Source organism: Narcine bancroftii, chromosome 4, assembly GCF_036971445.1.
Source record: "Narcine bancroftii isolate sNarBan1 chromosome 4, sNarBan1.hap1, whole genome shotgun sequence".
NCBI classification, from domain to species: Eukaryota; Metazoa; Chordata; class Chondrichthyes; order Torpediniformes; family Narcinidae; genus Narcine; species Narcine bancroftii.
In genome coordinates, this window is record NC_091472.1 from 228,189,124 (window position 1) to 228,201,449 (window position 12,326).

The following is a 12,326-nucleotide window of genomic DNA, read 5'->3' on the forward strand; positions in this document are numbered from 1 at the left end:
TTCAGATAAATGTTTTAGATGTAATCAGGATGTAGGTACTTTGTTACATTCTACCTGGATATATCCAAAATTAATATCTTTTTGGATAGAACTGGGTTTATTTTTAGAATAAGTTACAAAAGTCAAGTTTCCACATGATTCAAGTATTTTTCTACTTGGGAGTATATTTGATACATAATTGGAATTGAATTTAAAAAAAATTATAAAGATTGCCCTAGTAGTGGCTAGGAAATGCACAGCAGTAATGTGGAAATCTGATGTTTATTTGGGGATGGATAGATGGCATGCTGAAATACATAGTTGTATACCACTTGAAAAGATTAAATATAATTTACTGAATAAATGTGAAGATTTGTGAACCAGGAATTAGGTTGTAATCACCCAACCGAAGTCTTCTGATTCTTTAAAATCAAGATATGCTTTATAAATCTTTATTTTTATTCAATAATATCCAGATGTTTTCTTCTTTCTTTCCTTTTTTTCTTTGGGGCTGAATTCTATAGGGGGAGGGAGGGGAGGAAAGGCGGTTCAAATCCTTGTGTATTAATTATTAGTATTTTGAACAAGACAATTATGTACAATTTTAATGCATATGTGAAAATTTAAGGAATCCTGTGCACTTTATTGATTTTGTTTCTCTATATTGCAGTTTTACATTCATTCTGTTTATAGTTTATTTACTTACATGTATACGCTGTGTACAGTTTTTCTTTACACTACCAATAAATGGTAATTCTGCCTTGCCTGCAGTAAAAAGAATCTTGTGTATGTGTACAATAAATCTGAATATATCCTCCAGTTTTAAAATGACAAGCCATTGCTGCACTGATTAGTTTCAGTCCTTTTTAATTTAAAAAAAAATTGTAATGCCTTACAAGTATTTCATTCCTTGCACAACCTGATTGCATTTCTCGTCTAAGTTGTTTTCACGAGAGCTTGTCTGATTTTTAACTAAGCTGTATTGTCATGTCTGTCAGTTGTTGTTGCTTTTATTGAGTTGTAGAATCAGGCATGTGATGCAGATGTAAGTTCTTCACTCCATTGTGTGTGGTGCCAGTGGGGGTGGGAGAACTTCCCTGCACCTTTCCCCAAGGCCCAGCATAATTTTTTCTGTTTATCGTGTGTATCAAATTCTCTTCTAAAATGGCGAAGAATCTCTTTCCAATGCCGATTCCCTGATGAAATTCAGATGGTAAAACTTTGTTGCAGAAGAATACTGTTTATCTTTTCTTTGAATACTTTGTCAGGTATGCAGAGATGTAGTGAAAAGCTCAGATTTGTTTGCTGTACAGACAGCCTGCCAGAAAATGGGCACTCTCTGGAACTTAAATCTGACAAAACTATACGGTAAGCAAAAGTCAACTGTGACAATATTCAAACTGGATTTCAAACATTTTAAAATGGAGGCCAGTCAAAGCCATTAAACTATTAAAAAAAACCTAAAGCCACTCTAATTAAAATATTCAAGTTAACACAACTGCTCAACCAGAATATAACTCACTTTCCCCACCACCCTGCCCCTGAGTCATTACTGCTCATTCAAATTGATGATCTTATTGATCTTGACCCACGTCGAACCTGACAAAGGATTAGTCAGCAGATTACGGGTTCTAGGAATTTAGCAGGTCAAGCTGAACCAAGGGACTTCATGCAGAGTTTTGCCAGACGGTTTGCGACACCTGAATTTGTGCTGGAGGAAAAGATTGGAGTTGTACCTTGCATAAAAGATGATGGATGTTCTTTGTTCTTTGTCATCCCAGCTCCAGGAGCTCTTCAGGGTCCAGCTGCCTGTTCATTGACTTGACGCCATGTGATCTGTGCTGGAAACATTCACTAATGATTGCACAATAATCATTTCCATCATAAATCTGACAGACGAGGTTGTTCATGCCTTTCAAATTTTGCACGTGCTTGTGCCACCAAAGTGGTAGGCCATGACTCCCTCCAGTGAGAATGAGTCTAACAATCTGGCCTCTTTTTGAAAAGCAAAACATTGCAGATAATTGCAAACCGAAATAAGAACCAAGTGCTGGAACTGTTCAACAGGGCAGGTAGCATTAATGGAAAGAAAAGCATTGTTAATGTTTCAAGTTTGAAGAAAAGTTAAAATCCTGCCAAGGTGACCTGAAGCTTAAGTTCTGTTTGGCAACTCTTGCATTTTTTGTGGTTGCTAATGGAGTGATTTTACAGTTCAAATCAATCCCTAGCTCCTTTCACACCCTCAGGAAGTAAACAAAATTTTCAGTGCCTCTATATAGTACTTGACAATAAACATTATATTTCATAAAGAGCATAACACATGAAAGTATTCTTTTTTAAAAATTTTTAATTTTTCACACTATGAACCATATTGACCAAAATACACACAAACATTTCCCTCTTGAATATACACAGTGTCATTTTCTCCCCTTTTCCCCCCTCCCTTCCCTCTCTCCTTCACCCCCCTCCCCACCCACGCAACATTCAACATATATGATACATTAAACCCATTAAACAATGTCATCACACATGAAAATAAACAAGAAATTTGTGTCATACTTTTACATACTGGGTCAGTTCATTTCATCTTCTTCTCCTTCTGTCATTTTAGGTGGTGGAGGTCCGCGGTAGGACTTCTCTGTTGTGTTCCATGTACGGTTCCCAAATTTGTTCGAATACTGTGATGTTATTTCTTAAATAATATGTTATTTTTTCCAATGGAATACATTTATTCATTTCTATGTACCATTGATGTATTCTCAGGCTATCTTCTAATTTCCAGGTTGACATAATACATTTTTTTGCTACAGCTAAGGCTATCATAATAAATCTTTTTTGTGCTCCATCCAAATCGAGTCCAAGTTCTTTACTTTTTATATTACTTAGAAGAAAGATCTCTGGATTTTTTGGTATGTTGCTTTTCGTGATTTTATTTAATACCTGGTTTAGATCTTCCCAAAACTTTTCCACTTTCTCACATGCCAAAATTGCATGTACTGTTATTATCAAACAAGGGAAAAACCAGATTGGACCAGATTAGAACTAGATAAAATAGGGCAGAAGGTACCTGAACATATACTATACAAGTGGGATGAAAAGCTGGTGCAACATAGGAATTCACCAGTACTGCACCATCTGCTCAACATTTGGAAGAAGATTCACGTAGAAAGGAATAAAACAAATTATCAACTACCAAAATTAATATTGACGTAAAATCAACTTATCCCTTTCACAATAGATAACCTTTCCTTTAGAGAATGGGAGAGAAGAGGGATCAAAAGAATAGAAAATTGTTTTTCAGGAAATAAATTATTATCTTTTGAACAAATGAAGGACAAATATGGTATAACTCACGGTACAATGTTTGCATACCACCAACTGAAAACCTACTTGAAGGACAAATTGGGAAGCAGGCTGAGGTTACCAGAAGGAAGCAATTTTGAATATGTGATTACAGACAGAATGATAATTAAAAGATTTATAACAAACATATACATCAAACTGCAAGAGAAAGAGAATGAGGAAACAAGCTGTAAACCCAAAGAAAAATGGGAACAAGATCTAAACATAAAGATAAAGAATGAAACATGGAAAAAGCTATGCTCCGGAACTATGAGAAATACAATAAACATGAGGTTACGCATGATACAATATAATTGGTTACACAGGCTATACACCACGCCCCAAAAGTTAAATAAATGGGACCCAACAGTATCAGATAGACACATGAAAGTATTCTTGAAGCGCAGCAGGAAGCCTCACTGGTAGACATCCCTCTGAACAAAGTTCACAAAATTTAAAAAAAAATTACTGGGAAAATAACACAGAATGATTGCACAATTAACTTGTGTAACAATCAGGCCATTTGTGGAGCAGATGCTGGAGATCTGGAGTAAAAAAAAAACACTGAACAGTTGGAAAAACTCAGCAGGTCGGGGAGCATCTGTGGAGGGAAAGAAATAGTCAACAGATCCTGTATCTGCACTGCTGCCTGACCTGCTATGTTCCTCCAGCTGTTTGTTTTTTGTTTGCTCTGGATTCCAACTTTGCAGACTCTTGTCAACAAAATGTGAGTGAAGCAACAATGTCATATAAATGAAATATTCCACCCTTCCCAAGTAAAGTGAAGGAATTGCCAGTGGCAGGCAGTATATTGTCATCGAGTCACTGCTGGCCATACCATGGTTACCTGATTACTGGTTTCTCTTTATACCCTTTCTTCCACCCCTCTCCCAGCATCTGCCAAAGTCTGAAGTATGTCATAATAAGCTTTGATGGCGCAATGATTCCTAATGTAACCTATTTATGTTCCTTTGCAGAATTAACACTAAATCCACCAGAAGGAATTGTTGCAGGTAAGTAATGCAACATTATACAACTTCCAACAACTCCCTCTTCCTTTTGTCCGTCTGTAAATCAATTTGCTCTCGCGAAAAATGTATACCATGTGTAGCTGTGATTTATGCATTTCTACTATTGGTCCTTTGACTCAATTCTAATATCCATCCTGAAGCAGTATTTTTTTAAATTACGTATCTTCCCCTTCAATTTAATTTTTTTGGTATTATTATAACAAATTTTTAAAAATTATTTTGCATATCATAGTACTTGAAAAGTGCAATATTTAAATTTTCTATTTTTCCATGGTTCACAGGTCCAATCAGTGAGGAGAACTTCTTTGAATGGGAGGCTTTAATCATGTAAGGTTAAAAGTTTATAGTTTCACCCCATCTCTGCATTGTTCAAACTAACCTAACCCATTTTGTGGATGTCCGTTGGTGCTTTACGGAGCACCTTGATGGGATGCATAGAGCTCCTATGATACGCTTTTGGGACAAGTAGACATCCGTACAAAGCAACTGTTGGACATAACATTCACCTCTCCGACCACAAATGAAGCTATCAGAAGCTAAAATTAATATGATGATCTCCAGTTTCTTGTTGTGTATAATTCATGACGCTGGACATTTACCTTCAATAGTGTTCATGAGCGTACATGGATCTATCTGGTGATTAATGTATTATTTTTTGTTTAAAAATTATTATTTTTTTAAAATTTAGATGTGCAGCACGGCGACAGGCCTTTCTGGCCCTCGAGCCTGTGCCCCCCCCAAATACACCAATTAACCTACAACCCCTGTATGTTTTTGAAGGGTGGGAGGAAACCGGAGCACCTAGAGGAAACCCATGCAGACACTGGGAGAACATACAAACTCCTTACAGACAGCAATGGATTCAAGCCGGGTCACTGGCGCTGTAATAGTGCTGTGCTAACCGCTTCGCTAAGCATGCTGCCAGCATAATTGTGAGGTTTTTAAAAATTTTGTCCATACCTTGATGAAGGGCTCAAGCCCGAAATGTTGGTTATGTATCTTTGCTACTTAAAATACAGTTTGATCAGCTGAGTTTCTCCAGCATTGTGTTTTTAATTGTGAGGTTTACTTGATGGCTGATAGACAACAAATCTAATGAATCAATTTCATATTTAGTGCATGGATGAGATATCTTGGATTGCAATCTAGAATGAATAGCTCTCTTGATGTATGCTAGGAAAAAAAAAAATTACATCTTCATCTCCTCCTCGTGGATCAGGGTTAAACATCCCACAATTTATCTAAAATGAATTCACAATGGTGCTTTAAGAGTGATTTAAATATTGTTAATTAATTGAAGGAATTTTTCAATGATACTGGAAATGACAGACAGCATTTGGGGAGAGGGAAACTGAACATTTTAAGCTGATGATCAAACAATGACTTTAACTTAAAAATAATTGATGTTAGAGTTGCAATTTCTTACTATATTATAACAGATGCAATGCGTTATAACTGGAAAAACAGGAATAGATTACCACTGACATCAGGGAAACTGCTTTAGCAAATTCTGAGAGATAGAATCTACATGGCAGGGGAAAATTAGGGAGAGCCTGCATCATTTGTGCATGGGAAATTATCTCTTGAGTGAAATAAATTATTTTTGAGCAAGGTGGACAAAGGTAAGGCACTTCATATTATTTATTAGAATTTAGTTGAGCGTTGGATAAAGTCCTTCATGATAAGTTGCCATGGAAGGGAGGACATACAGGATAGGAGGCCAATTAATCAACTGGCTAAAAAAGCTGGCTTAGTCATATGAGTCAGGGAGTAGAGGCAGTTTTTCAGACTGGAGGGCTGTGATCAGGCGTGTGTCTCAGGATTTGGGACTGGGACCCTTGCTGGTTTGGACCCTTAATGATTTGGACAAAGATGTTTGTGGCAAGTTGAGTAAGTTTACTAATCAGACAAAATTATGTGCTACGGTAGACGGTGAAGAAGGTTATGTGGACTTGCAATGGGACCTAGACCAAATGAGGAACTGGGTTAATGAATGTCGGATCCAGTTCAGCTTGGAGTGCAAGGTAAATCACACCAGGGCAGGACTTGCTCTATTAATGAGTGTTATGGAGCAGGTACATAGATTTTTAAAGATGGCAGCATAGATGGTCAGTGTAGCGAAGAAGGTGTTTGGGATGCTTTCCTTCATAGGATGAGCATTAAATAAAAGTATTGGGACATCATGCTGAATTTATACAGAATGTTGGTGAGGCCACACTTGTTCAGTTTTGGTTGCTGAGGTATTGGAAAGTTGTTACAAAGTTGAAAAGGGTACAGAAAAGGTTTACGAGGTTGTTGGCAGAATTAAGGAAGTTGATTTCTAGTGAGAGACTGGTCTATTTTCCTTGGAGCGTTCGAAGTTGAGGAGAGATTTTTTTGCAGTCTACAAAATCATCAGGGCCATTGATGGGTTGAATAGTGAAAGTCCGTCTCTTAGAAAATCTAAGAGGTTATAACTACAAGGCAAAGGGGGTGGGATTTGGAAGGAACGTGAAGGGTGGTGAGATATAGAACGAGCCGCCAGACAAAGTGGTGGAGGAAAATATATTAGTTTCCTTTGAAACAAAAACTTAGATAATTGCATAGATGGGAGGGGATTGGATGGGTATAGGTTGAATGCAGGCAAGTGGGATTCAAGCAAGAAGGAACGTTGATCGGCACAGACAAGCTGGGATCGTTCACAACCCACTCTTGTCACGAGTGGCATGAGCTTGGAAAAGCTTAAACTACTTGTGTATGTACTTGCTGATATAAAAATGATTGCTGCAGAGAGAAGCCATGGAACAAGATTGAATCGCTGTATTTTAAGAAAAAAGAATTGAATCGGCTCCCACATCCTGTAAAGATTACAAATTAGACTTTAAACATTAATTTCAAAGAAAATTACAGGCAGTTCCCCTTATTTCAATTGTCAATCAAATCCAAAATTAATCGTTCCTCAATTAACATTATTAAATTGGGATATTTGGCCATGATTGCATTGTTGTTTTTATGAACTTATTACAAATTATGTTTGTGAGTAGGGGAAAGATTTAAAAGGTCCTGAGGGGTAATTTTTTCCACACAGGGTGGTGCATCAATTAAATGAGTTGCCACATAAGTGGAAGAGGTGAATACAATTACAATATTTAAAAGATTTTTTTTAATGATGATTTCTCTACAGTGTTTGGGGATGTATTACATCAAGTTGGAGAACATTATGAATTACCTGAGTCTTGTTCTAGTGCTTTAATTACAGTAATTCCTAAAAAAGATAGAGATCCTTTGAAAGTATCTTCATATAGACCAATTTCGTTGTTAAATGTACATTATAAAATAATAGCTAAAATATTAAGCGAATAGATTGGCTAAATTTTTACCCAAGTTGATTCATATTGATCAAACAGGTTTTATAAAGAATAGATATGCTTCAGATAACATTTTACACGCGATTAGTTTGATTAATAGATTTCGACAATCTTCGGATCACCCGATGGTGATATCCTTAGATGCAAAAAAAGCATTTGATAGAGTTGAATGGAATTTTTTGTTTAAAGTTTTGGAGCAATTTAAGTTTGGTCCTTTTATTGGTTGGATTAGGGCTCTATATAGTAAACCTATAGCTAGAGTATTGACGAATGGTTTGATTTCGGAATCCTTCAAGTTAACTCGATCAACTCGTCAAGGTTGTCCTTTATCACCAGCTTTGTTTGCGTTAGTGATTGAACCTTTAGCACAGCTGATAAGACAAAATATACAGATACAAGGTATGAAAGTTTTAGATGAGGAGTATAAAATTAATTTATTTGCTGATGATGTATTGGTGTATTTAATAAACCCAGCTAAGTCACTTTTGCACTTGAAGGAATGTTTAATACAATATGGATGTCTTTCTGGATATAGTTAATTGGGGAAAAAAGTGAAATATTACCAGTAAGTGAAGGAGATTATTCAGTTTATAAGAATATTATTAATTTGAAGTGGACTGATTGAATTAAATATTTGGGTATAATTTTGAATGTTAATTATCAATCTTTATATAAATTAAATTATGCTCCATTAATAAAAAAAATTAAAACTGATTTGATTAAATGGAAAGATTTACATATTAATTTAATTGGTAGGATAAATACAATTAAGATGAATATCTTTCCGCGTATACAATATTTGTTTCAATCTATTCCGTATTTACTTGATAAAATTTTTTTCGAGATTTGAATAAAATGGTTAGGGAGTTTTTATGGAGAGGTAAATTTTCGAGAGTAGCTTTGAATAAATTAACTTGGAAATATGAGTTGGGGGACTACATTTACTACATTTTCAAAATTATTATGAAGCAGCCCAACTTAAATTTATTAGTTCATTGATGGATTTGGTACGGTCTCCTAGTTGGTTTAAAATTGAGATGGCAAGTATTTCTGAATTTGAAACACATCAGTTTTTGTTTAGATGGAATATAAATTTGTTACAACAATATAATGTGCCTATACTAAAACATTTAATGAAGTTATGGATAAAGAAAAATAAAATGACAGGCTCTAGGAGTAAATTATCGGCTTTGACTCCGTTGTATAATAATCAACTTATTTCTTTTTCAATACATAATCAAAGTTTATTGTATTGGAGATTTAAAGGTGTGAAAAATTTGGGAGATTGTTTTAAAGAGGTAAGTTTTTATCTTTTAATCAGATGAGGGAAGATTTTGGTATTGATAAGATTTCTTTATTACCAAATTCGATCTTTGGTAAAATGTATGTTTGGTAGAGATATGATTTTACCTAAATGACTAAATATGAGACATTTCTTATGAAGGTACCAGAGAGGGGTTATATTTCATCTATGTATCAAATATTACAGGATCGTATGGATAAAAAGAGATAGATCTAAAATTAAATGGGAAGCGGATATTGGTTTTATTTTTTCTGAAGATGATTGGTTAGATATCTGTTATGATAGTGTAACGAGGTTGATAAATGCATGTTATGCAATGATTAATTACAATTTTTTACATCAATTATATTTGACACCTGAAAAATTAAAAAAGTATGGTTTTCACGAATCAGATTTGTGTTTTAGATGTGGTGATACGGTTGGAACTTTTTTTCATGCTGTTTGGTTATATATACATATACAATCTTTTTGGAAGAAAATTCAATCTTTTTTAGAATACCTGTATAAGATTAAAATAGTTTTAGATCCAACAGTATTTTTATTGGGTAGTTTGCAACCTCTGAAAGGTTTGGGATTAGATAAGTTTCAGCTTGCTTTTGTATATTTAGCTTGTTCCGTAGCGAAAAAATGTATTGCTAGTATGTGGAAAGATACAAATATGATTGATATTAATAGATGGCATAATGAGATGAAATATTGTTTAATAATGGAAAAAATACGTATGTTTTGTGTGATAATTATAAATTTTTATTAATAAGTGGTTGTTATACTCAGAATATTTACATTTCAATTTATATTGATTAGATTTTAATATGTATATTTAACTTTTTCTTTAATATTCTTTCTTTTTTCTTTATGGCTCTCCTTAGGAGAGTTGGCTGAAGGGGAGGGGTGGTTCTTTTCTTTTTTTTATATATATATATATATATATAAAAAACGTTTATGTTTAATTGCTGCATATGTCATATATTTGTTTTTTGAATGAATAATTAAAGTTTAAAAAAATATTTAAACGACATTTGGAGCAGGTAAATAGAACATTACAGCACAGAAAACAATCCCTTCGACCCTTCTAGTCTGTTCTGAACTATTATTCTGCCTAGACCCACTGACCTACACCCAGTCCATAGCCCTCCATACCCCTTCCATCCATGTACCTGTCCAAATTTTTCTTTAATGTCAAAATTGAACCTGCATTCACCACTTCAGCTGGCAGCTCATTTCACCACTCTCTGTGTGAAGAAATTCCTCCTGATGTTCCCCATAAACCTTTCCGCTTTCACCCTTAACCCATGTTCTTTGGTTTGTATCTCACCTAACCTGAGTGGAAAAGGCCTACTTGCATTACTCTGTTTATACCCATCATAATTTTGTATAACTCTACCAAATCTCCCTTCATTCCTGTATGCTCTCAGTAATCAAATGCTAACTTGTTTAACCTTTCCCTGTAACGCAGTTCCTGAAGTCCGGGCAATATCCAAGTAAATCTTATCTGCACTCTTTCAATCTTATTGATGTCTTTCCTTTAGTTTGGTGACCAAAACTGCACACGATACTCCAAATTTAGCCTCACCAATGTCTTATACAATTTCTCCATAACATCTCAACTCCTATACTCAATACTTTGATTTATGAAGGCCAATGTGCCAAAAGCTCTTTTTTTAAAAGTTTGTTTTCATCTGATTGTACAAGTACACCTTGACAAAACCGTGTTCTCCGGTCTTCGGTGCAAAACATGCAGACACACAACCAGACATGGGACGCATACAGACAAACAATATGTATGCATGACATGGATTTCATCCATGCAAACAAACAAATAAATAAATACTCTTTTGTACAATGCCTTCCATAATTTTTAGGACAAAGACAAGTTTTTCCTTTATTTGCTTCTGTGCTCCACAGTTTTAAAATTGTAATCAAACAATTTGCATATAATTAAAGTGCACATTCCTGATTTTATTCAAGGGTATTTGTATGCATTTTGGTTTGACCATGTAGAAATTACAACACTTTTTATACATAGTCCCCTTATTTCACAGAACCATAATGTTTGGCATATTTGGCTTCACAGGTATTTTTGAGTACAAAGGTATGTTTTTTAATTGCTTCATTAATACAGGTATAAGAGAGCTAGGCTCGCTTCTAAGCTTTTGATAATTTTTAGAGTCTGTAGTTGCCATTATTCTACATGAGGACCAGAATTATTCCAATGAAAGTCAGGCTTCTATGATGTACATTGGCACATCTCTGGTCCTCGTGTAGAATAATGACAACTACAGACTCCAAAGATGATCAAAAGCTTAGAGGCAAACGTAGCTCTCTTATAACTGCACCAATAAAACAATTAAACATAATGAGTACTCACAAACACCTGTGAAGCCCAATGTCCCAAACATATGGTGCTATGAAATGGGGAGACTATGTATATAGCCTCTCCCCTGCTTTCGACCTACGTGACTTATGACTCTCCAAAAATAGATCTATAAAACAATTATAGCACAGAAACAGCCCTTTTAGTCTGTGCTGAACCACTTTTTCTTGCCAAGTCCCACTGACCTACACTCAGTCCATGACATTCCATATCTCTCCCATCCATGTACCTGTCCAAATTTCCCTTAAATGTTAAAATCGATCCCGTATCTACCACTTCATCTGGAACCTTGTTCCACACTCCCACCACCCTCTAAGTGAAGAAGTTCTCCCCCGTGTTTCCCCTAAACTTTTCTCCTTTCATCCTTAACTGATGTCCTCTTGTTTGAATCTTACCCACCCTCAGTGGAAAAAACCTGACTACATTTACTCTATCCCCCTCATAATTTTAAACACCTCTATCAAATCACCCCTCATTCTTCTGTGCTCCAGGGAATAAAGTCCTCACCTGTTTGACCTTTCCTTTCCCTGTAACTCCATCCCTGAAGTCCAGGCAACATCCTAGTAAGTCTTCTCTTTACTCTATTGATATCCTTCCTGCAGTTAGGTGACCAAAACTGCAATACTCCAAAAGCGGCCTCACCAATTTCTTCTACAACTTTAACATGATATCCCAATTCCTGTACTCAATACTTTGATTTATGAAGGCCAATATGCCAAAAGCTTTATTTACAACTCTATCCACATGTGACACCATTTTTAGGGAATTATGTATCTGTATTCCCACATCCCTCTGTTCTACCTCACCCCTCAGTACCCTACCATTTACCATGTATGTCCTTTCTTGATTTGTCCTTTCAAAATGCAACACTTCACACTTGTTTCCATTATATTCTATCTGCCATTTTTCCACACACTTTACCAGCTGGTCCAGATCCCTCTGCAACCTTT

The 12,326-nt window shown here is 35.4% G+C and overlaps 1 protein-coding gene across 3 annotated transcripts in view; it reads left to right on the forward strand.

Annotated features, from left to right (window-relative positions):
* The window catches only part of ube2g2 (ubiquitin-conjugating enzyme E2G 2 (UBC7 homolog, yeast)), a 60,473-nt gene that overhangs the window by 26,659 nt on the left and 21,488 nt on the right, over positions 1 to 12,326 (forward strand). Inside the window, exons 1-3 of one of the 3 annotated variants that reach the window (XM_069934246.1) lie at positions 1,248 to 1,347; positions 4,299 to 4,334; positions 4,634 to 4,679. In XM_069934246.1, coding sequence (XP_069790347.1) covers positions 1,308 to 1,347; positions 4,299 to 4,334; positions 4,634 to 4,679 — 122 coding nt within the window. In that variant the 5' untranslated portion in view covers positions 1,248 to 1,307. Of the gene's footprint in view, positions 1 to 1,247; positions 1,348 to 4,298; positions 4,335 to 4,633; positions 4,680 to 5,132; positions 5,285 to 12,326 lie in introns of those variants that run through there. The other 2 variants (XM_069934247.1, XM_069934245.1) reach the window with 2 other exon arrangements.